Below are 22,378 nucleotides of genomic sequence, written 5' to 3' on the forward strand. Positions count from 1 at the left end.
AAAACATACTTTGTATAATATTAATCATTTTAAATCTATTGAGGCTGCTTTATGGCCTAGCATATGACCTATTCTAGAGAATGTTCCATGTGTACTTGAGAAGAATGTGTATTCCACTGATGTAGGATGAAGTACTCTGTAGATGTCTGGTTATGTCTGGTTAGTTTATAGACGAGGATACATTCTGAGAAATGCATCACTAGGCGATTTTATCATTAGGCAAACATCATAGAGTGTACTTACACAAACCTAGATGGTACAGCCTACCATACAGTTAGGTTATATGGTACTGATCTTATGGGACGACAACAGTATATGCGGTCCCTCATTGACTGAAACATCGTTATGCAGCACATGACTGTATCTTCATGTCATCTATATCCTGGTTGATCTTTTATCTAGTTGTTCTAGTCATTGTCGAAAGTCGGGTATTGAATTCCACTACTATTATTATTGAATTGTCTATTTTTCCCTTCAATTCTCTGAATTTTTGCATCATGTATTTTGGGCTCTGATCTTAGGTATATATATATTTATAATTGTTATGTCTTCCTAGGAGATTGATCCTTTTATCGTTACAAAATGTCCCCTCTACATCTCTAGTAACATTTTATGTTTAAGTGTACTCTGTTTCCTATTAGCATAGCCACACAAGCTCTCATATGGTTGCTGTTTGCCAGATACCTCTTTTTTCCATCCTTTTACTTTAAATCTATGTGTATTTTTGAATTTAAAGTGTCTCCTATAGACAGTGTATAGTTGTTGTTATTGTCAAATATATTACATTTTTATATGCTATAAGTGCAACAATACAATTCTATAGATATTCCTTTTCATGATTGCTTTTTAAATCAGTTAAGAGAAGAAAAACAAATGTGTAATCATACTGTCTCTTATCATTACCCACGTAATTACCTTTACTGGAGCTTGGTGAATGTGTGTGTGTGAATTACTATCTGCTGTCACTTCCTTTCAACCTAAACAACTTACTTGAGTGTCTCTTATAAGGCAAGCCTGCTTGCAACAAATTCTCTCCGTTTTTGCTTATCTGGGAAAATCTTTATTTTGCTTTCATGTTTTAAAGATAGCTTTTCTGGATATATGATTCTTTGTGAACAGTTTTTATCTTTTAGCACTTTGAATATGTTGTCCCACTGCTTCCTGGTCTCTGTTATTTATGATGAGAAGTCAGCTGTTAATCTTATTGTGATTTACTTGTTCGTGATGAGTCATTTTTCTCTTGCTACTTTAAGATTTTCTCTTTATCTTTGGCTTTCAACATTTGACTTTATGATGTGTCTGAGTATGGATCTCTGAGTTTATCCTACTTGAAGTTGATTGTTTTGTAGATTAATGTTTTTCATCAAATTTGTGAAGTTTATAGCCATTATGTCTTCAAATATTTTTTTGCATCCCTGTGCAAAAAAGTATTATAGTAAACCTGAGACTGCTGTCCTTAGAGTCTTTCCAGTCCTGCTGGCAATATTGGCCCTTGGCTGGTGACTGGGAAATTGACTCGCACAGTGTTTTCAATCAACAGTTAATTCATAGCAGTCATTCACTGTGCCTAGGGTGTTTGCACAAACAGTATGTTTTATGACAAATACCTGCTTTCCTTCTGGAAGTCTAGAGTTTTGGTATGTGCTAGCCAGAAGATGCCTATGTGACCAGTCCCCCAACAAAAATCTTGGGTGTTGAATCTCTAATGGGCTTCCTGGGTAGAAACATCACAGACATGTTGATGGATTTTTGTTGCTGGGAAGGAGTGTGCTCTGTGATTCCTCATGAGAAGGAGAAAGCTGAAGGAAGCCTGCACATGGATTTCTCAGGCTCCACCTGTGTCTTTTCCCTTGATGATTCTGTTGTGTGTGGGCTGGCTGCTTTTGTGCTTGTTGCTGCTAGTATCACGGAGCTACCAGCCCCCTCTTAAAAGTGCTTGCTACTAAAATCTCCAATGTTTCTGACAATACCATTAGGCATAAACTCTTCCATGCTCCAACCCAAATAAAGTTAGTCCCCTGTGGAACCCTTTGTCTTGAAGGTCTGCCTGTGCACCACCGCACCAGAGCTGGGGGTGGGGACAGCAGCCTGCTTCTCCCACAGTTACACCCCAGCTCTACAAGCAAGCATGGGGGTGGGGTGGGGTGGGGTGGCAGCCCCAGGTCTTCTCAGCTTGTTCCTCCCAGTGTATAATCTTTGTCCTACCAGCAAGCTAGAGCTTCCACCCTACAAATAGGGACTAGGCGGGAGGAGCAAGACCTTGTCTTCTCGGCTATGCTCACATGGAATAGAGGTTCTGCAACACAGAGCTAGGGAGGGGTGAGAGATGCTGATGGCTCTACCCTCCTGGGGTAAAACCAGAGCCTGACACTGGAAACTGAGGGGAGAAGACCCTGGTGTCTTCTTGGCTACACCAGCCAAGAGCACAGTTTCTACCACATAGAGCTAAGAGTGGGGAGGATGGGAGCAGGTCATGGCTCAAATGCCACAGACTCTTACTAACAGTTAGTAGATTTTCTTGAATACATGTTTCTCCATTTGCTGCATGTAATTTTACCTACATTGCATATAGATCAATTTCCCAAGATTTTTATAACTTTTTATTTAAAAATCCAGAGATTTTTTTTTTTAAATATATACCAGTTAAATGTTTTGCTGGGAAGAGGGTTTGAGTCCCTCACACAGCCATTCTGGAGGTCCCACCCCTCCGTGTTTCTTTATGTCTTATTCTTTCTGCATAAAATTCTAAATTAATCCTTCAGTACTATTTTCTAATTTCCTTGAAACTTTCTACTTGGTTGTTTCTGCTATCCATCTGTTTTTATTTCATTTTTGTCTGGTTTTGTTTCCTAATGTTTTTCTATTTTAAATGAAAATGATTTCTTCATTATTTTTTTGATAATTTTAACATTTATTTTTCATCTTCTTCCACAAAATTAAGTTTGTATTCCGATGGGCAACTTTAATCACTATCTTTCTTAGCCTTATATTTCTTTGTGTGTTTTGGGATTTTGGTTTACATGTTTTTTTGAAGGAATTGTTTCTTTTTCTTTTTGATTATTTTTCTTCCTTGTTTTCAACTGTCTCTGTCATGAAACACTGAGATTTCCTCCACTGGACATCTGAGGATCCTACTGAGAACCAGATATTATGATGACAGTTCAGAATTTCTGACCCATGTGATATTGAGATTGTGGCAGATTTGATCTCACAGCCAGCAGTTCTGGCTCATTCCTGACCACGAAAATGTCTGTATCCTCCCACTGTCCTACAACTAGGCCTCCAGCTTTCTTAAGCCCCAGCAGAGGTCAGCCACAATTGTTTCTTTTATAGCCTCTTTCATAAGAAAGAGCAGATTCCTCTCAGCTTTTAAAGCAGTGAACACATCTCCACTCCCCATTTTACCTGGAGCAATTTTAGTCCCCTTTATCTTCCACACTAATGTTGCCTCTGGCTGTTACTTGGACCCAGACCCAAGCAGGCCCACTACTTCCACTTGGCCCATTCATTGACATGTGCATTTCCTGTCTGGCTTTCAGATGTACTTATCTTGTTTTTCTGCTCACCCATTTCTTTTTGGATTGTTCTCATCTGTCATTGCTTTTGTTTGAAACAGAGGGAGTGATCAAAGTGGGGACTGACTGCCCAGCTTGACCAGAGCCCGGAGACTTCCAGGATGTGAATCCAAACACTTCAGTTTCAATGTCTATGTAAGGTGTAAGTCCATCAGTAGGTGCATGGGTGAGCAAATTGTGGTGCATCTATACAATGGAACACTGCTCAGAAATAAAAAAGAATGAACGACTGATACACGCAACAATCACAAAATAATTATGCTGAGTGAAGGAAGCCAGACAAAAGAGTGTATATTGTATGATTCCATTTGTACAAAATTCTGAAAAATGCAAATTAACATATAGCGGGAGAAAGCAAATCAATGGTTGTCCGGGGCAGGCAGGAGCAGGAGGGTGGGGAAAACAGAGAGGTTCCCAAGGAGTGTGAGGGAACTTTTGAGGTTGGTGATATGGTCTGGATTGTGGTGGTGGTCTCACAGTTATATACATGTCAAAACTTATCAAAGTATACCCTTTAAACATGTGCAGTTTATTATATGTCTGTGAGACCTCAATAAAGCTGTTTTCAAAAATGTATAAGAACAGACTGATGGAATTCGCCTTTGATTTCTGAAGGCTATATTTAGTCATGAGCAACCTTAGGATGTTCTGTAAGAGTTGGCTCACTAAATCATTAAGATTCCTCCAGGTATTTACAAAGAAATAGGTGCATACAAACAAATAAAATATGTTAACTAATAAGATAGCTGGCACAACTTATTTTATACTCTGTAAATAAGAGAAGAAAGCTTGCTTAGCTCGGTCAAGTTGCCTTCTCCCGGAAACCTCCAACACACATCACACATACGGCCAAAGTATTATCAGTCTTCTCATTAAAGTCATAAAGAAGACAAAGGTGCTTGATAGTATTGCTGCTTTTCAGTATTTACTGAACTTCCTGGCCAATGAAATAAGACCAAGGAGCGGAAAGGTGTTTATACCTTGGAAAAGTATGGAATGTAAACAGACAAGTGTGATTATTTATAGACAGTGTGATCATCTAACTAGAAAACCCAAGAGAATCAAGAAAGAGACTTCTAGAACTAATAAAAGGATTCAATAGAGAGGCCAGATATAGTATCCTTAGGCTTCCTGTACTCCAAAATAACTATTTAGAAACACAGCGGGAGGGAGCAGTTTACAACAGCAGCAAAAATTGATCTATAAAATATTCGGGAATAAGTCTACCAAAAATATGCAAGACCTGTTGGAGGAAAACTCTTAAACTATACATAAGAGAGGATTTAAATGAATAAATATTTCATGTACTGATTGGGAAGACCCACTGTTGCAAGGATGTTGAAACAGTCCCTTAAAACCTGTTGACATTACCGTGTTACAATCTTTCCTTCTTTTGAGAAGCAATTGGGATTTATTTTTTTATTTTTTGCTGGGAAAGATTCACCCTGAGCTAACGTCTGTTGTCAATCTTCTTTTTCTTTTTTTTTTTTCCTCCCCAAAGCCCCAGTACACAGTTATATATTCTAGTTATAGGTCCTTCTACTTCTTCTATGTGAGCTGCCACCACAGCATGGCTACTGAAAGGCTGGTGGTGTGTTTCCACGCCCAGGAACTGAACCCACCCTGCCAAAGTGGAACATGCCAAACTTTAACCACTAGGCCATCAGGGCTGGCTTGGGATTTCTTTTTTTAATGAGGCAAGTTGCATCAATATCTCTTAGAAAATAACAGTTCCCTGGAACATCTTTAGCTCAGAGCATCTTTGTTTGGAGATTGTGCTGGCTTGTCCTTGCCCCTCAGTGTCCTGAATGAAGTGAAACCATCCTCAGTCTCTGTCTCCATTGAAATGCTGCAGATGTGGTGAGAATGTGATGCCCGAGGAGCCCAGCGTCTCTCCCCCAGGGGCGTTAAAGGGGGTCTGTCTCCCAAGATGCCCAGAAAACGTGGCTGTGAGTTGGGCAGTTGTCTCTACCTCCACCCTTTGACCAGGTGAGCCAGCCCAGCTCAGGAGGCCTGGACTGCTCAGGCCATGTGGACAGGGGTTGTGAGTGTCGTTTTGGCTGTGGCTAAAGAAACAGTAAAACCCTTTGACATGTACCCCGTGCTATCCTGGAACTTACATCCAGTATAATTAAAAGATAAGGGCCAGTCCAGAGGAGTCATTCCTGATTAGGCAGATACTAAAACAGATGTCATTTCTCATACATATTTCGTATAAATTCAATGTGGGCCTAATCAAAATCCCAACATGGGTTGGCAAGCTGATTCCAAAATTCAACAGGAAGAAAAAACAGGCAAGAACAGCCAAAAAAACCTTTTTTTTAATTCATGATGAGAACTTGACCTACCCAATATGAAAACATATAATAAAACTATAATAATTAAAACCAAGTCCAATAGCATATAAGAATTGGTAATAGTAGGAAGAGATGAATCTAATGTTGGAATAGAATAACAAATCCAGAATTTACTTCCAAAGTCTGATTTAAGATTCTTTATTGTGGCTTTGATGTTTTTTTGCTTTTACTCCACCAACAATTCAACAGTAGTATCAAAAGTAGAAGTGGACTCAGCAATTTCTTGTTTCTCATGCTGCTTCTAGGCCTCTCTCCTTCGGCCATTCATGTAGTCCTCAGAGAAAGGAGCGGGTTGGAGGCACAGCCTTGTTTCCAATGGCTTGCTTTCCGCTGAGGTAGGCTGGGGTGGCTGTCCCGGCAGCTGGCAGGCCACAGGCCACAGTCCTGCCCCACGTCCTGGGAATAATTGAGCAACACTGTGTACTAGGTGGAGTTCTAAGCACTTTGCACATACCTGAGTTGGGTACCTTCTTCAGGGTTTGGCAGCTGGTAAAGATTAGATCTGTCATTAGGCCTCAGAACTGGGCGGCCCCCAGGACTTCTGTCTTCCGAACATTTCCTCTTACTGCTGTGTGAGCATGCCTGACCTTTTTGGCGTGGTGCCCCCCATGTCTGTGCCCCTGCCTCATGGACTGCCGTCATTCAGCTGTCACCTATAACTGCTCCCCATTGGTTCAGCCCAGAGGGAACTCTGGAGCTGCGAAATGCCCCTGTTGTAGCCCTTACCGCGCCGTCTTAAATGTGTGATGTCTGTGTTTGTCTGTCTCCTTTACTGAACTGTGAGCGCCTTAGGGCAGGGACCCTCTTTTTGTCATTTTACTCCTAGAATTTATCATAGTGCTTGCAGATGCTAGGCATTAAATAAATGTTTGATAACTTAATGGATTATAAGATTCAAAGCACCAAATTTTACCAGAATTAGCAAGAATGACCTGGGTATAGTCACATTGCATCTTCTCAACGATGCAAACAACTGAATTTCTGGGTTCCTGTGGTGGTGACTCTGCCCCCGCCCCTCTGACTTGCCCTGTTGCAGCCGATGGGATCGGAACGGACGGAGATGCGGAAGCGGCAGATGCCTGCAGCCCAGGGGACAGCGGGCCCCACCCCCGGCCAGCACGGCGTGGGGACCCGAGGGCCCAATGCTTGCTGCTTCTGCTGGTGCTGCTGCTGCAGCTGTTCTTGGTAAGGCTGGGGCTGTTTATTCACATGCTCCTGATTGGGAAGTGGTACCCCTGAATAGTGCCAGCTTATGATGAATTCTGTCAGTATTTTTTAAACAACTGCTATATGCCGGACACTGATTTGGGTTCTGTGAAGGACAACAACCAAAAAAACAAGAAGAGGCCTCATCCCAGCTCTTGAGGGACTCACAGTGCAGTCCCTGAAATCAGGCGAATGTATGTTAAACAACCACAGAGCGATCTAAGGCAGTTGATGATCGAATATTAATATTTGGGCAGAAACAATGACTGGATGGTTAGAAAGGGGTGGACTCAAGGCTCTCTAGTTGCTAATAAAGGCTTTGAGAAAGAGTTAGATTTTAAGATGGGTCTTAAAGGGTATGGTTATGAAGTAGAGAGAGCCTGGATTTTATCTTCTGCTGCTGCTGTTTTATTAATTTTGTTTTTTAATAAAGAAAAATGTCAAAATATTTGCTTAACAGAGAAAAATATAAAAAAATAGGCTAACTTAGTAGTAGAGGAAGGTACACAATCATTGCTTAAATAGATGTACCACTTGAATGTAAAACATCCTTGACCATCTGAGTAACTGTTAAAGGTCTGAAGAAACGTTTATGATTTACACCTAGAAATTATAGGAACATGAGGTGCATTTCTGGAATCTTGAATATGAAAAGTGCTTGGTGCAGCCAAATGTGTGCGTAACTTTACGCAGTTAAATTATTGTAAATTTATGTCAGCTTGACTACAGGTTGGACCAAGACCTCACTATCCAGTGGAGAAGAAGGAAAACTGATATTTGGACTGATCAAAACCAGTGACATTAGAATTGGGGGGGGGAGGCGCTGGAGGTTGAAAATGAAATGTCCAGGAAACTTTGGTTTCCTCCTGCTTGACTTGAGCTATTGTTAATTTCCAAGAAGTTCCAAGCTGGTGGGTGGGGCCCAGCAATAGGACACTCCAAAGACTGATGGAATCATGATGCTGGGTGGTCTGTCCATTCAAGACAGAACCTCAGACAGCAAGTGGGGATATGGGGGAGACAGGGCTGACAAGAGCTAAGCAGTCTGGCATTGAAGGCGAGACTTCATTCAGCCCTGTGTAGGAATCTAGAGGACTCCGGAAACCAGAGGAGAGGCACATGTTGGCACACCCTACACATAGGGGTACCCAGGACCTACCCTAGATAGGGAGGATACCCACCAGTGGTGAGGAGACTATGTTTAGGCCCCTTTTCCACTCTGCTAATCAATCTCAGTGAAATGACTGGGGACGACTGTCTGAGAGATGTGCAGAGGTGAGACTCCCAGCTGGCCTTTACTGCATCCCCCTCCCTTCTCTGCTGCCTTGGAAGGCACAGGAGGCTGATATCTGGCCTGACCAATGTATGGGACTGATGGTGGATAGTGGTGGCTGGTCCCAGAGCAGGCTTCTCCTACTGGCACCAACTAGGGCAAATAAAATATGAATCTATACCTAGACATCATCGTCACAGCCAACACTTACATAGCACGTATAATGTGTGTATATGAAAGACAATAGAACAGTGTCTTCAAAGTACTGGAGCAAAGTAACTGAAAACCTACTCTAACTGTAATTCAGAGGTTGGGTAAAATTAGACATTTTCAGACCTACAAAGGCCAAGAGAATTAACTACCTTCAGACTTTCCCTAAAAGAACTAAGAAAGGATGCACTTCAGGAAAAAAAAAGTGAACCCAGAGTGTAGTCATGGGAAACAAGTAACAGTGATGGACACAAGAAGGAATCAAATATAGCTGTAAAATATGGTATTGAATTTCAAAGCTGTAAACAAATAATCTCATGTTAATGATGGATAAATCAAACAACTTCAGACTTTCTTAGAAAAAAATTATAGGTAACATTTTCTTTCAAAATTAATGATATTCATGATTAGTCCAGAAATACAACATACAGTTTCCACATCAATGGAAGACAATAAAATCTATATAGAGGGCCGGCCCCGTGGCTTAGTGGTTAAGTGCGCGCACTCCGCTGCTGGCGGCCCGGGTTCGGATCCCAGGCGCGCACCGATGCACCGCTTCTCCAGCCATGCTGAGGCCGCGTCCCACGTACAGCAACTAGAAGGATGTGCATCTATGACATACAACTATCTACTGGGGCTTTGGGGGAAAAATAACTAAATAAAATTAAAAAAAAAAACTTTAAAAAAAATCTATATAGAAAACTTTATCAGCATATGACAAAAGTGGCATCAGCAAAGAGAATGAACTATTCTATAAATACCAGGATATCATGGTGACCAGCTCATCCCAGTGGCCTGAGACTTCCTTGGTTTTAGCATTGAAAACCCATATCCCAGAAAACCTGTGAGTCCCAGGAAAACCAGGAAGATTGATCATCCAAATCCATAAAAATAGATTTATATTCCTACCTGGCACCATATATAAAAACCAATCTCCCCCCACCAGAGAAAACAAGATAAATTGCAGATGGCTTAAAGGCGTGAATGTGAATAGCCAAGAAGAAAATACAGGATAGTATCTTTATGATCTTGACATTGGGAAGAATTACTTTTAAAAATAAAAGCAAAATCTATAAAAGGAGAAGATTCATAAATTTGGCTAAATTAAAATATAAAAATGGGGGCCGGCCCAGTGGCATAGTGGTTAAGTTCACACACTCTGCTTCGGTGGCCCGGGGGTTTGCAGGTTTGGATCCTGGGTGCGGACCTACACACCGCTTATCAAGCCATGCTGTGGTGGCTTCCCATGTAAAGTAGAGGAAGATGGGCATGGATGTTAGCCCAGGGCCAGTCTTCCTCAGCAAAAAAGGAGGAGGATTGGCAACAGATGTTAGCTCAGGGCTAATCTTCCTCACCAAAAAAAAAAAAAAAAAATATATATATATATATATATATATATATATATATAAAAGTGTGTTCAACAAGAGAGATAAAAACGTATGTCCACACAAAGACTTGCACATAAATATGCTTAGCAGCATGATTCAGAGTAGCCAAAAAGTAGAAACAACCCAAATGTCCATCAACTGATGAATGGATAAACAAATTGTGGTATATCCATACAATGGAATATTATCCTACCATAGAAAGGAATGCAGTACTGATACTGCTAAAACGTGGATGAACCTTGAAAATGTTCTTTTAAGTGAAAGAAGCCAGATACAAAAGACCACATATTTTACAATTCCATTTATGTGAACTGTACATAATAGGTAAATCCATGGAGACAGAAAGTAGAATAGTGGTTGCCTAGGGAGGGGGGAAACAGGAATGACTGCTAACGTGTACAGTTTCTTTTTGGAGCGATGAAATGTTCTAAAATCATGGTGATGTTTGCACAACTGTATAAATATACTAAAAACCATTGATTTGTACCATTTAGATTTGTGACTTGTATGGTGTGTGAAATATATCTTAATAAAGCTGCTTTTAAAATGTGTTTAACAAAAGATATCAGAAATAAAATGAAAAGATAAAACATACTGGAAGAAGGTAGTTACAGGGCATTTAACAAACAAAAAAATTCAAATCTAGAATATATAAAGAACTTCAGGAGATTAATAAGGAAATAATGACCAAAAGGAAAGTAAGAAAATGAAATGCAGCAGAAAAGAGAATCCACTTGTGCTCCTGCTAACAAGGATCCGATATAAGAAAGTTAAATATATACCCTTCTAAATATAACACCGTCCCCTAGAAAAACCTCTCACACACCTGCAAAAGGAGACGTGTATGAAAGGATTCACAGCATTAATCTGATTAAGAAAAACTGAAAATGTCTCTGAGGTTCATGAACAGGAGAATGGATAAATAGACTGTAGTATAGTTATACAACGCAGTCCCATACAGCATTTACATTCACGTGCTAGAGAAAAAGAGCAAATTATAAAGCAATGTATATTGTATAATGACGTTTATACAGAGTTTGAAAATATATTTATAGGTTTATACATATAGAAAAAAAGTAGCTTAACTATGAATGGTAATGATAAACAACAATTAAGGACTATTGTTATCTCTGGGGTAGAAAGGGGAAAATGGGATGGAAAAAAGTACACAGCAAACTTCAACTATTTCAATATTTAATTTCCTTGATTTTTTTTCTCAACATGCTTTTGAGATTCATCCATGTTGATAATACATAGTAAAGTCGATTTTCAAGAAAGGTAAATGTTTTCTAAGCCCTGGTATTATCTTTCTCAAAATTCTGCTTCATGACCTTCTGGCGTTCCATTTTATGAAAGAAGTCACGCAGATTCTTGATCTCTTGAAAATAAACTTTTTTTTCCCTTTCTGGCAGGTTGAAGAATTTTTTCCTCTTTATAACTCAGAAATTTACCAAAATATGTCTAATCGTGAGTCTACTTTTACTGAATAGTTCTAAAACGTTGTGAGCAACTATTTTGGCTTCTGTTGACATTTTCTTGTTCTACTATAAGAACAAGGTTAAAAAAAATTGACACAAAATATATTCTTCACTTTTTCAAGAACACATTGTCTCCTTAAGAAACATTCCGACTTTTTAAAAAATGAGACATGGAAAAAATGTCAAAGCTTAAATAAATATTGCATTATTTAGTTCGCAGTGTAACTTCCAGTTCTCTTAGGAATTGTGTGTCAAATTCCTCCTTTCTTTTTCTCTTTGCTTTTTCATACCCACTGTGTAGTAATGGTTTCTGCTTACAACAGAAGCTGCGGAAGTCAGGCAGTGTTAATGCTCCTACAGAAAGAACACCACCCCGGTGCCTCTCAAGTGTGTTTTTGTTTTAAGAAACCATTATTTACTGAAGCTTTTTAGCTCTGGCATCATGCAAGCAACAAGTCCAAAGAGTTCCTGCACGTCTAATGACTGCATTTAAAGAAAAATAGCTACACACACAGTTACTAAAAATTCATCAGCAGATGTAGTGAAAATAGGCTGAAAGACTTTTATAAAATGGTGTAGAGTGTTATGGAAAGATATAATAAAAGGAATAGGAAAGATAATACAGTAGCAGTAGTAAGATAAAACAAACTCAAATAATGATAAAAATCCATTTTGATATTAATGGGAAACTAAAAGCGTTCCTGCTAAAATCAAGAACAAGGCAAGGATGTCCATGATCTCCACTCCTAGTTAACCTTGTATTTTAGGTATCAGTTGATGCAGTTAGACAGGAGAAAACAATCTGAGGCCTAAGAACTGGAAAGGAAGAGGGAAAACGCCCTATTTGCAGACAATATGAGGGTAGTACACCTGGAAACCCCAGAGAATTGTTGCTACACTGATGCAAACACAAAAGAATTCAGTGAAGAAGATACAAAATTAATGTAAAAAATAATAGCCTTCAGAAGGTAAAGAACTCTTACAATTCAAAAATAAACAGACAAGCCAATTTAAAAAATGGGCAGAGGATCTGAATAGACATGTCTCCGAAGAAGATGTACAAATAGCCAATAAATACATGAAAAGATGCTCATTGTTGTTAGTCATTAGCAAAATGCAAATCAAAATCACAATATGATACCACTTCATACCTGCTTAAATGGCCAGAACAAAAAAGACGATAACAAATGTTGGCAACAAGTGGAGAAATTAAGTTCCTCCAACATTGCTGGTGGGAATGTAAAATGGTGCAACTGCTTTGGAAAACAGTTTGGGACTTCCTGAAAGTGTTAAAAATAGAGTTACTATATAACAGCATTTACACTCCTAGGTATCTACCCCCAAGAGAAATAAAAACAAACATGCACACAAAAACTTGTACATGTCCGTTCATAGTCAAATTATTCAAAATAGCCAAAAAGTGCAAACAGCCTGAATGTCCATCAACTGTTGAATGGATAACAACACGTGGTATATCCATACAGTGAATATTACTCTGCCACAAAAAGGAATGAAGTACTGATACATGCTACAACGTGGGTGAACCTTAAAAACATTATACCATGTGAAGGAAGCCAGCCGCAAAAGACCACATACTGTATAATTCAGGATAGGCAAATCTATAGAGACAGGAAGTAGATTAGTGTATGTCTAGGGTTAGTGGAGGTGGGAGATAGGAGGTAAAGAGGAGTGACTGCTGAGAGGTATTGGGCTTCTTTTGGGGGTGATGAAAATGTTCTGAAATTAGATAGTAGGAATGGTTGTACACCCTTGTGATTATGCTAAAAACCAGTGGATTGTATACATTAAATGGGTAACTTTATGATATATAAATGATAGCTCAATAAAGCTATTAAGAAAGTAATAGCCTTCATATGTATGAACAATAACCAGTTAGATATGTAAGTGAAAATTCCATTTACAATAACAACAAAAATACTTGGAATAAATTCACAAAGAAATGTACAAAATGTGTATAAGCAAACTTGAACACCCACGAAAGATACAATACAGTCACAAGCTGCCTAATGATGTTTCTGTCAACGACAGACCGTATATACAACCATGGTCCCATAAGATTAGTACCATACGGTCTAGGTGTGTAGTAGGCTATACCATCTAGGTTTGTGTAAATACACTCTATGATATTCATATGATGACGAAATCACCTAACACCACATTTCCTCAGAACGTATCCACATGGTTAAGGGATGCCTGGCTGTAGCAGATTTTGACTGTACACGTTCCTGGTTTTCTTTAATACTTTTGTATGTGTTCCTACAAATGTATAAAACCTCCATTTTGACTGGAAACAAAGTCTGGAGAATGTATACTTTTTTTCAAGATGCAGGCTATGAAATGAAAACCCAAAACATTCCTGATAATCTTACTTTTTTACTACTTTCTAGTGGATATATTTTCATGAAAAGAATTATTCTAATTGTAATTGAATAATAATTTTAACTCTCCCTCAATTAGTGTAGACCACAACATTATAGATACAATTTATTTTGCTAATACTTTATTGTCCTGCTTTTGGTTTTCTTAAGAAAACCAATCAGGGTCATTTTTTTCAAGAAAAGGAAGAAATTCTACTCAGTAATCTGGAGTTCTCTTTAAAATATTTGTAAGAAATCTTTCTTTGATACAGAATGATCTCAGCTGATGTGTAAATGTCTTGTCTCATGCAGTCTCACTGTTAGAAACCAAGAAGAACAGAGATCCAGGAGAGCTTCCTATGAACTCAGAAGAGAAGACCTTCCAACCTGTGAAGAAAGGTAAAATTTCGTGTTGTGTAGCTCACTAAAGTGACAGAAATGTCAGTTTTATTAGTATGATGCTTTTTGTATTATATGTTTCAACAGAACACACAATTTCTCTAACTGCAATTTACTAATATCAAATCATATTTGATCAATCAAGGCATCACATTTTCACCCTGAAGAAGTCCTTTTAATTCATTGGGTGACAGGGAGAAAAATCAGTTCTATTATTAATCTCATTCCTGCTAATCACAAATAAAAATTGATGCTTCCTGACAAAACATGTGACATTATTTTATTTTTACATGATACGCTTTTTAAAATAAAAGACCATAAAGAAACACATTTGGTTTTCAATAAAGTTTTACAAGTCCATTTTTTCTTAATTATAAACTTATACTTTAGCTAATGTATTATTTTTTAAGTTTAAGTATTCTGAGAAAAAGTTGAAAAAAAAACAACACATAAATGACTTTCCATAATGCCAAATTTAAAAAATTTTTTTTCTTCATATATTATCAACTGATTTACTTTTGCTTAACTATTCCTACACCTTTCCTTGGTATTATGCCTATGTAATTGCAGATACTAGACAAATATCCTAAAAGCATTGTTCAAATAGATCTTGTATTAAATTGCTTATTTTTGAGGGGAAAAAACAAGAAGCCCAAGGGTTACTTAAATATTTTTCATTCTTTTTTTTTTTTTTAATTTTTATTTATTTATTTATTTCCCCCAAAGCCCCAGTAGATAGTTGTATGTCATAGTTGCACATCCTTCTAGTTGCTGTATGTGGGACGTGGCCTCAGCATGGCGGGAGAAGCGGTGCCTCAGTGCTCACCCGGGATCTGAACCCGGGCCGCCAGCAGCGGAGCGTGCGCACTTAACCGCTAAGCCACTGGGCTGGCCCAATTTTTCTTCATTCTTTATCTTATTTATCCTTACCCAGATTTTTCAAAGTCTGGGAAGCATATTAAAATCTTCCACAATATATGAATTTGTTAAAAACAGCTTTCATCTTAAAAATAACAGATTTTGCATAAATCTAAAAGTTTTTGCATTGCTGGGCTCACAGAAAGTAAGGAAAATGACAAAGTGCCTGAAAAAACCAAAACCCTGAGTAGAGACTGCTCAGCACAGGAAAGAGGGGTTTTCTCTAAGGGCAGGTGCTGATAGGATTCTGGATTCTGGATTCTGGACCAAGGCTTTGAGACTGTCACATCTGGAACCAGAATGCCTACAGCTAGTGCTGGCGGCTCTACCCATCCTGCTTTCCTTGGTAGCCACATTCTGCCTCAGTTTCCTTATGTGTAAAATGGGGATAATAATAGTGTGTTGTGGCTAAGCCAGAGGAGGGCTGTTGTGAGAACTGAGTACGGCCAGTAAAGCACTGAGAATAGAGCCTGGCAAGAGGCAAGCATTCAATGTATGCTGGCCATTATTCATTCTCAGTCACATTGAATTCATGACATCAAATGACTCTTTATCCAATTTAATGCCTTTTACTTCCAGATCTACTTAGATATTAACATTTTATTCTTATTTGTATTTGCCTCATATATTTTTGCCTGTCTACTTGTTTTTAGTTTTTGGTAATATTTTGTATATTTCCCCAAATTGCATTATGTTGGATTTTGGTATTTTGGCTCTGTTTGAGTCTCTATCTTTAAATAGAGAATTAGAATCCAGTTACATTGGGTCCGTTATTGTGATCATTACTGATATATTTAATCTTCTAGCATATTCTTTGATTGTCTGCTTGTAATACCTCCTAATTATTGCTTTTTTTGCTATATGAACTGTGCTTTCTTTACTTTTAGGTTCTTCAGTACTGTGGAAAGCATATATTCTCCCCCTTTTTAAAAAAATTACTACTGATTACCTTTAAGTTTTTCAAAATCATTCTTTAATATATATTTCTTAAACTGATAGAAGTAAAAAGGTATTTTTTAAGTCCTCATATTTAAGGAATATAATTTAGTATACTTTAACTAGGTCTCACCAATTTAATTAACCTTTCTAAAAATAATCCAGGATTTTTATGTAGAGTACTTTGTTATTATTTTTAAATTATCTTTTAAACATCTTTTAAAACATTTTTTTCAAAACTAATTTTCCTAGCTATGATAGAGACTATGTTTTCATATGGAATACTTTGTTCATGATGAAAAGCTCATATGCCCACTATAAAAACAAAAAGCCAAACCAATACGAAAGTTTTACAATAAAAACTCAGTCGTTCTCATCTTATTCCAGACCTCATCCCCACCTCCAGATATAACTCCAATCAACAATTTTTTTATATCTCCTTAAAGGAATTTCCTATGCATTTGCACATGGCTATACCGAAATGGCACCCACCTACACACTTGGAAGCTAATTTTGAAACCATTATTTAAACATCTCTGTTTAATTGTTTTCTCTGCTGACTACTCTTTCTCTGTAACCTACTTTCTCTGCTCTTGAAATTTTCACTTACGTTTCACTGCTGGTTCAGTTATAATACATTTTCAAGATACGATTTCAAGAAAAGGACGTAGAATTTACATTGTGAGGCTTTGTATATGTGAGAGAGTTTTTTCTATGACCATCATATAATTAGGACAAGTTAGCTACATATCAAATTGTTGGGTATACATTCTTTCCCTCTCAAAACTAAATAGAGAGCTTTTGGCAGTGTGGCAGGGTAGATGATCTGAGGGCTTTCCCAATGCAGAACAACAGATTTTGCGTAAATCTAAAAGGTTTTGCATTACTGGGCTCACAGAAAATAAGGAAAATGATGAAGTACCTGAAAACCAAAACCCTAAGTGGAGACTGCTGGGCACAGGAAAGAGGGGTTGTCTCTAAGGGCAGGTGCTGATGGATAATGGCTGCAGGCCAAGTGGATGCGGGGCAAGGGGTCACACTGGAGTGGCCCTGGGTCAGGAACTCCTAGACCTCAGAGGAGGCAAACACACGTCCTCTCTACAGGAAAGAACACAGCCTCAGTTTTGACTCTCAGTTTCCCAAAGATTAAGACCAACCAAAAATTACGAAACTAAAAGCAAACAACTCACTACAGATGAGAGTCACTAGAAACAACATTCAGATTTCGAACCCAAAGGACTTCAGATGTTAGAATTATCTGTAATAAAAATATGAAACATAAAATGTAATAAAATATAAGATAATAGAAAATAAAATGGTCTCTGAAATGTTTAGCCCACTTAAAGATGAAGTCACAAAAATGGATAAGCAGAATTCAACTATCAAAAATGTCCAGGAATACTGTGAAGTTGTGCTATAGTCCTGCAGTAGGTTACAGTGGAGGAAACTGGGCAAATGATATAGGATCCCTCTGTATTTTTTTTTCTTAATTTTTTAAATTTTATTCTTTTGAGGCCAGAAGTCCAAAATCAAGGTGTCAGCAGAGCCTCACTCTGATGGCGCTAGGGGAGAATCCTTCCTTGCTCTTCTAGCTTCTGATAGCTGCCAACAGTCCTTAGCATTCCTTGGCTTATAGCTACATCATGTCAGTCACGTGACTGTCTTTTCCCCATGTATCTGTCTCTGTGTCCAAATTCCCCTTTTTATAAGAACAGCAGTCATGTTGGATTAGGGCTCACCCTAATGACCTCATCTTAACTTGGTTAAATCTGCAAAGGCCCTGATTCCAAATAAGGTCACATCCTGAGGTACTGGGTGTTAGGACTTCAACATATCTTTTTTAGAGAACACAATTCAACCCATAAAAAAATTCAACCCTTCCTACAAAATAAACACTGGATCCCATTGGTTTTACAGGTTAGTTCCACAAAACATTCCAGGAATGGATCATTCGAAGGTTACAGAAGTCTTGTGTAAGCACCCCAATGTCTAAGAGGCCAATGTAACAGTGATACCAAAGCCAGCTGAGGATGGTACAAGAATGGAAAACTAGAGATGATCCTCCTCAGGAACTCTGGCCGCACACAACATGGGTGAATCTCAGACCCTTAGTGTGGGGTGAAAAAAGCAAGTTGCAGAGGACAACATCTAATAAGCCAATTTTATAAAGTTAAAAAAAAAAACTAGAGAGTACATTCTTCAGGGTTACATACATACGTAAGGGAAAAGGGAAAAACAGAGTAAGAGAAAAGAGATGGTAAGGATCATTATTAGACTGTGTTTTCTGACCTCAATACAATTAAAATAAAAAATAAATGGAAAAAGGTGAGCCCCACATCAAGTCCAGGGCTCCCTCAGGGATGGGGTCAGGAGGGCAGCGTGTGGACGCAGCACCGAGCTGAAGGCAGGTGGTGGCCTGGTTCTAAAGGGAAATGGTGAATTCATAAGGGCTTGTTTTGTCGTCAGCCTTCATAACTAGCATTTATATAACATATTCTTTTCTCTTTCTCAAATATTACAGAAGTTTAAAAAACACTAACCAGACACTGCCCCGTTGCTGTCCTGGAGGTTACTGTGGTCAGGTCTGACTGAGGTCTGTCACAGGTGACTGGAAGGTTTTGGTCAGGTGGTTGTAGGATTTTTCTTTACTTTTATAATTTAAATACCTTGCCAGGATGTGCCTAGATGTAAACGAGTGTGTTCTTAGCAATTATTCTAGCCATTTCGTTTGCAAGCATTTTGGCAGTAGCCGTGCAGTCCAGCTGGCTAGGTTGCAAGTATCATACTCTGTGTTTCTGCCAAAGCCTTAAGGAAGTGAGAACAGCTCTTTCTTTTCCTAAATGGGCCTACGTGCGCATTTTCATTCTCAGAGGGGAAAAAGATATGTTTCTTGTGATGAAATTCAGATTAACTACCAATGACAGTGTTCCCTTTCGCCCGGTTCTCTTGGTCCCCACCAAGCCCAAGTCCCACTCTGGAGGAAGCCAGCGCCTGGGCACAGTCCTTCGACAAGCTCATGCTCACTCCGGCGGGCAGGAAGGCTTTCCGCGAATTCCTCCGAACAGAATTCAGTGAAGAAAACATGCTTTTCTGGATGGCGTGTGAGGAACTGAAAAAAGAAGCTAACAAAAACAGTATTGAAGAGAAAGCCAGGATAATCTATGAAGACTACATTTCTATTCTTTCTCCTAAAGAGGTATGTACCCACCAGAAGATCTTCTCCCAGGAGGCCACTGGTAAAATGAACACCTTCAGTGTTCAGTCCTGTTCACCTGGCATAGTTCCAGCTGCTCCAAAATAGGGGAAATGACTCCACATTAGTCATAATATTCAAATCCCTTTGACCATGGTCCCACCAATGGGCCCCAAGTGCCCCTAAAATCTGTGAGAGATTTTGTGTATTTTTCTGGAAAAAGTGTCCAGAACTTTCATCAGATTCTCCAGGAGTCGTCTATGCATTCTACTGTTAACACTGATTAAAAATGTCACACCCTATAAGCATTTCTTTAAATAAAATTATCCTTTTATTCTGAGCAAAATCTTTTTTACAGGTATCTTTATTTTAGATAGGAATAGCATCATGGATGCTGCAAAGGTTCCCCCAGGGTGTCCTTTTTTTATATCAGAGAAATTATCAGATGGGTGAAATCAAGCAAGCTTCCATCTCTCAGAGTTTTGTGTGCTTTGAAATCTAAAATCTAGGAGGTTAAGTTGGTCTCAAAACTAAGTGCCTCGTAGTTCTAATTATAAAATCATGCATTATTTCCTACTGTGTGGCTAAGAATATAAAGTTAGTACCATAGCGCCTCTCCTGTCAGGGAACTCACGGGAGACAGGGGCAAACACACATGGAACCCCTGGTGAGCTGCCTCAGGGTGCTGACGGGCTGGTGGAGTGAGCCATCAACACTGGGGTGGGCAGGAATGAGGGAGAGGCCATAGATGGACCAAGGGTAATGAACGGAAATTACCAGAAACACAATGGGAGGAAGACATCCCAGAGGATAGGAGTAGATGGGACAAGGATAAAAGCATGCAGGCACATGGACAGCCAGAGCATCAGCGGTTTGGTGTGGCTGCAGGTTGGGGTGTTTTCCGAACTATTAGGGCTGATGGCAGGCAGCAGGAGGAGGGTTTAGAAAAGGGGACGGTCCGAGAGCATCAAGAGGTTTGGGAGCCATGCTGAGGTTTTCTGATTTTTATCCTGGGAAGCTCTTGGATTTTAGCCTGGTAGTATCATCAAATTTGGATTTTTGAAAGACCAGTATGGCTACAGAATGCAGTCTAGAAGACTAGAGGCAGAAGGACTAAGTCAGTTGTCCAAAGTGGACGTGATAAGGGCCTCACCAGGCCAGCTGAAGAGATACCAGAGGAAGGATTGGATCTGAGGTCAGTCCAAGTCTCCAGTGACGCCTGCATGTCTGGTTTGGGCAGACCAGATGGTGGCGTAGTTCACTGACAGGGTGGGGAGCATGCTCGGGAGACAGGCAGTGGGACTCAATTTGCTTACTTAGGTTTGCATTGCGAAGTGGGAGGATTCAGTTGACATGTACGAATATAGCGTTCAGAAATTTATTTCCATTTTGGATTAACAAAAAGCAAGAGAATTTTTTTTTTTTTTTTTTTTTTGTGAGGAGGACCAGCCCTGAGCTAAGATCCGATGCCAATCCTCCCCTTTTTTTCTTGAGGAAGAGTGGCCCTGAGCTAACACCTGTGCCCATCTTCCTCTACTTTATATGGGACGCCGCCACAGCATGGCCTGACTAGCGGTGCATCAGTGCACGCCTGGGATCGGAACCTGCGAACCCCGGGCCACCGAAGCGGAGCATGCGCACCTAACCGCTGTGCCACCAGGCTGGCCCCAAGAGAATTTTTGTCCTTTAATTTGTGGCTTCCACATATTTTTATTTTGTCATGATTTTCCTTTTTTTTTAAGCCAAGATTTTTCATCCCTGTCTTTTAAATCATTATACAACCAAAAAACTTCTTAGCAAATTTGTGAAGCAAAAGTGATATAAAAAGATGACCTTTTCCTGCCAAATACAAGCATCTATTACCTGAAATGTAAAAACCTGAAAAATTTAAGAGCATAGTCTTTGCAAAGAGCAAAGAGAACTGGTGAACCCTGGTTCTCTCCTTTACTAGCTACATAACTCTGAGTGTATTTCTGAACCTCTCTGTACCTCAGTTTCCTCATATGTATGAAGGGGACAACACCCTGTGCCTGAACATTTGGGAGGCCTGGAAGAGAGGATGGGTGCAGACCCTGCCTCGGCGCCTGGCAGAGCCGGCACTCCCTAGACGGCTGCTCTCCACGACCCTCTGTGTCCGTTCACCGTCCTGAGCAGACACCCTCCCCACCGAGCTCTCGCAGAGATGTTCTTCAGATGAAGGCTGTAAAGAATGAAACAGTTCCATGTGGACTGTTTGTGAACTAGAATATTTTTTAGTGTTTTCTGCAGTAACTCTTAGTCTAATTCTCTAACAAGAGTAGGAGCTTTCCTCCTCCGGCCAACGTGTTTTGAGTCCCCCTCTTCGTGCAGAAGCTGTGCTCCTAAGCACAGCTTAGGACCCTTATACTCAAGAAGCTTCCAGGAGAGGATTGCCTAGTGGTGATTGCTGCCCCAGGGATGAGCACAGGGCTAAGAAAGGAGGGAACTTGACCTCCATCTAGGTGGTTGGGGAAGGCTTCCCAGGACCGGGCGAGGGACAGCTAACCAAGACCTGAAAGAGAAGTAGACTGAGCCAGAGAGAGTAGAGGGAAAGCTTATTCTAGACAGAAGGAGCAAAGACCAACTAGTTCTAACTCCTTTCTTTAAATGCCAAGTAAAATTCCAAATTCTTTAAATTCTTGAGTGGAATAGTGAGGTAGAGCTGGGGAATTAGTGGAAGCAGATCATAAAGTGCCTCAGAAGTTTAAACTTGGAACTTGTAGGCCTACGACTTGATCCTGAGAGCATCGACCAGCCGGGGATGGGGTCTGAAGCTGGAGTGTCAGGACAGGGTTTGCACTTTAGACAGATCCCTCTGGCCGAGCCGTGGAGTGGTGTGGAGAGGCACTAGACTGAGAGCCAGAGACCAGCTAAGAGGCTGGTGAACAAATCCAGCAGGAAATGCTGAGTGACCTCCACAGGGTCACGGCAGAGAGGAGGGACGAGGTGGACAGATTCGAGAGGTGTTCAAGAGGCAGAGTCACCAGGACTGTGTGGCTGAATACAGAGCCAGAGGGAAAATGAGGGAGGAGCGGGACTCTGAACTGGG

General features: G+C 39.8%; 1 protein-coding gene across 5 annotated transcripts in view; it reads left to right on the forward strand.

The window, feature by feature from the left end:
• RGS20 (regulator of G protein signaling 20) overlaps positions 1-22,378 on the forward strand; it is a 111,291-nt gene that overhangs the window by 85,336 nt on the left and 3,577 nt on the right. For all 5 annotated transcript variants that reach the window (XM_058528704.1, XM_058528703.1, XM_058528706.1 and 2 more), the window contains 3 exons: positions 6,969-7,117; positions 14,178-14,264; positions 19,080-19,314. In XM_058528704.1, coding sequence (XP_058384687.1) covers positions 6,969-7,117; positions 14,178-14,264; positions 19,080-19,314 — 471 coding nt within the window. The remainder of the gene's footprint in view (positions 1-6,968; positions 7,118-14,177; positions 14,265-19,079; positions 19,315-22,378) is intronic.

Source organism: Diceros bicornis, chromosome 33, assembly GCF_020826845.1.
Source record: "Diceros bicornis minor isolate mBicDic1 chromosome 33, mDicBic1.mat.cur, whole genome shotgun sequence".
Taxonomy (NCBI): domain Eukaryota; kingdom Metazoa; phylum Chordata; class Mammalia; order Perissodactyla; family Rhinocerotidae; genus Diceros; species Diceros bicornis.